General features: G+C 65.8%; 1 protein-coding gene across 1 annotated transcript in view; it reads left to right on the top strand.

Moving 5' to 3' along the window:
- Positions 1–876: 876 nt before the first annotated feature.
- VPS39 (vacuolar protein sorting 39) overlaps positions 877–1,299 on the top strand; it is a gene marked incomplete at both ends in the record, with an annotated part of 2,253 nt that continues 1,830 nt past the window's right edge. The window contains one exon of the mRNA XM_005783051.1: positions 877–1,257. Within this exon, the coding sequence (XP_005783108.1) occupies positions 877–1,257 (381 nt within the window). The remainder of the gene's footprint in view (positions 1,258–1,299) is intronic.

Genomic DNA, 1,299 nt, shown 5'->3' with positions numbered 1-1,299 from the left:
TGCGTGAGCCTACCAAGTCAGTCAGTCTTACACACCTCCTAGCATGGGGTAATGCAGGTGAGAAGTGCTCCGACCGCCGCTATACGGGGGCGTCCTGTCCCCCATCCGCATGTGAGGAACTGCGTACTGCACATCTCCGTCGCCAGCATCAGTGGGTTGTGTTTTGGGGTCTGTGCCCAAGGGGCATCGGAGAAATAGATTAGTTTCGGTACTGGAGTAGAGTGTTCGGTGAGAGACTTGTCTGCGCACACAGCAGCACCTCCCCACACCCCACCCACCCCGTCGCGCCGCCGCCGCCGCCCCCGCCGCCGCCGCCGCCCCCGCTGTAGGTGTAGCGTTTGGGGGGGCGACTGGCGACGGCAAAAATGCAAGCCCCGCCCCTGGCCACTGTAAAATGAACTCGGGGGCACGGGTAGTACATGGGAAGCAAAATACGTAAGAGCCACATGCATTGAAAATTGCGTGAAACTGGGAGGGGGGAGGGAGGGGATGGGGGGCATGCGGGGGGGGAGGGGGGGGGGGGCTCTTGATTGAGCAACCTGAAGCTATCCTGGACTTGTGCTCAGGAAGGAGATGATCCGCCTGCATCGGACATTGTTCTTAACGTTTGTTGAGCATTTGAGCACTTGAATCTGGGTGTTCCCAGAGCTCTGTGAACACCGGCTACTCGGCCTTAGCCGTCGGTACGTCAACAGTATCGCACTGTGGGTTTCATTGTGGGTTTGAGGGGGGAAACAGATCTCCCAAATAAACTTCCCCCCCCCCCCCCCTCCCCTGCTTTTTTTTGTGCAGGCTGGCCCCCCTCGGTTAGGGCGCTGCGGGTACGCTTGCTGGGCGAAGGGGCGCTGGCCGCTGGGCGGACGCGCCCCCTGGCGAATGCTCCTCACGCCCCGCCTCGGCGAGCACGGCAACTCGGCGTCTGAGGAGGCGTGGTCGAATGCTCTCCGCCGCTGGCCCGCGCTCCAGCCCTGCGAGGCGCTCCGCGCCACGGGCAGCCACGAGGCGGCTCTGAGCGCGCTCCTAAAGCTGGCGGAGGCGGACGAGCCTTCCCCGGTCGCCGGCTCGCCGGCGTCCGCACCGGCGCTTCCTCGTGGCGCGGTGCCGCCGGCGCTGTCCGCTTACCTGAGCATGCTCGGCGGCGAGCACGCGGCGCTGCTGCAGCAGTACGTGCGCTGGCTGGTGCAGCACTCGCACCCCGACGCGGTGCTCCCCAGCCTGACCGCGGCGCGGCCGGCATCCGCCGCGCCGCTCACGCCGGTCGCCGTCGCTGCAATCCTCCGCGACGAGGCTCCCGCGCTG

This window comes from Emiliania huxleyi (assembly GCF_000372725.1).
Source record: "Emiliania huxleyi CCMP1516 chromosome Unknown EMIHUscaffold_182, whole genome shotgun sequence".
NCBI classification, from domain to species: Eukaryota; Haptophyta; order Isochrysidales; family Noelaerhabdaceae; genus Emiliania; species Emiliania huxleyi.
This window is presented reverse-complemented; position numbering and strand designations above follow the sequence as displayed.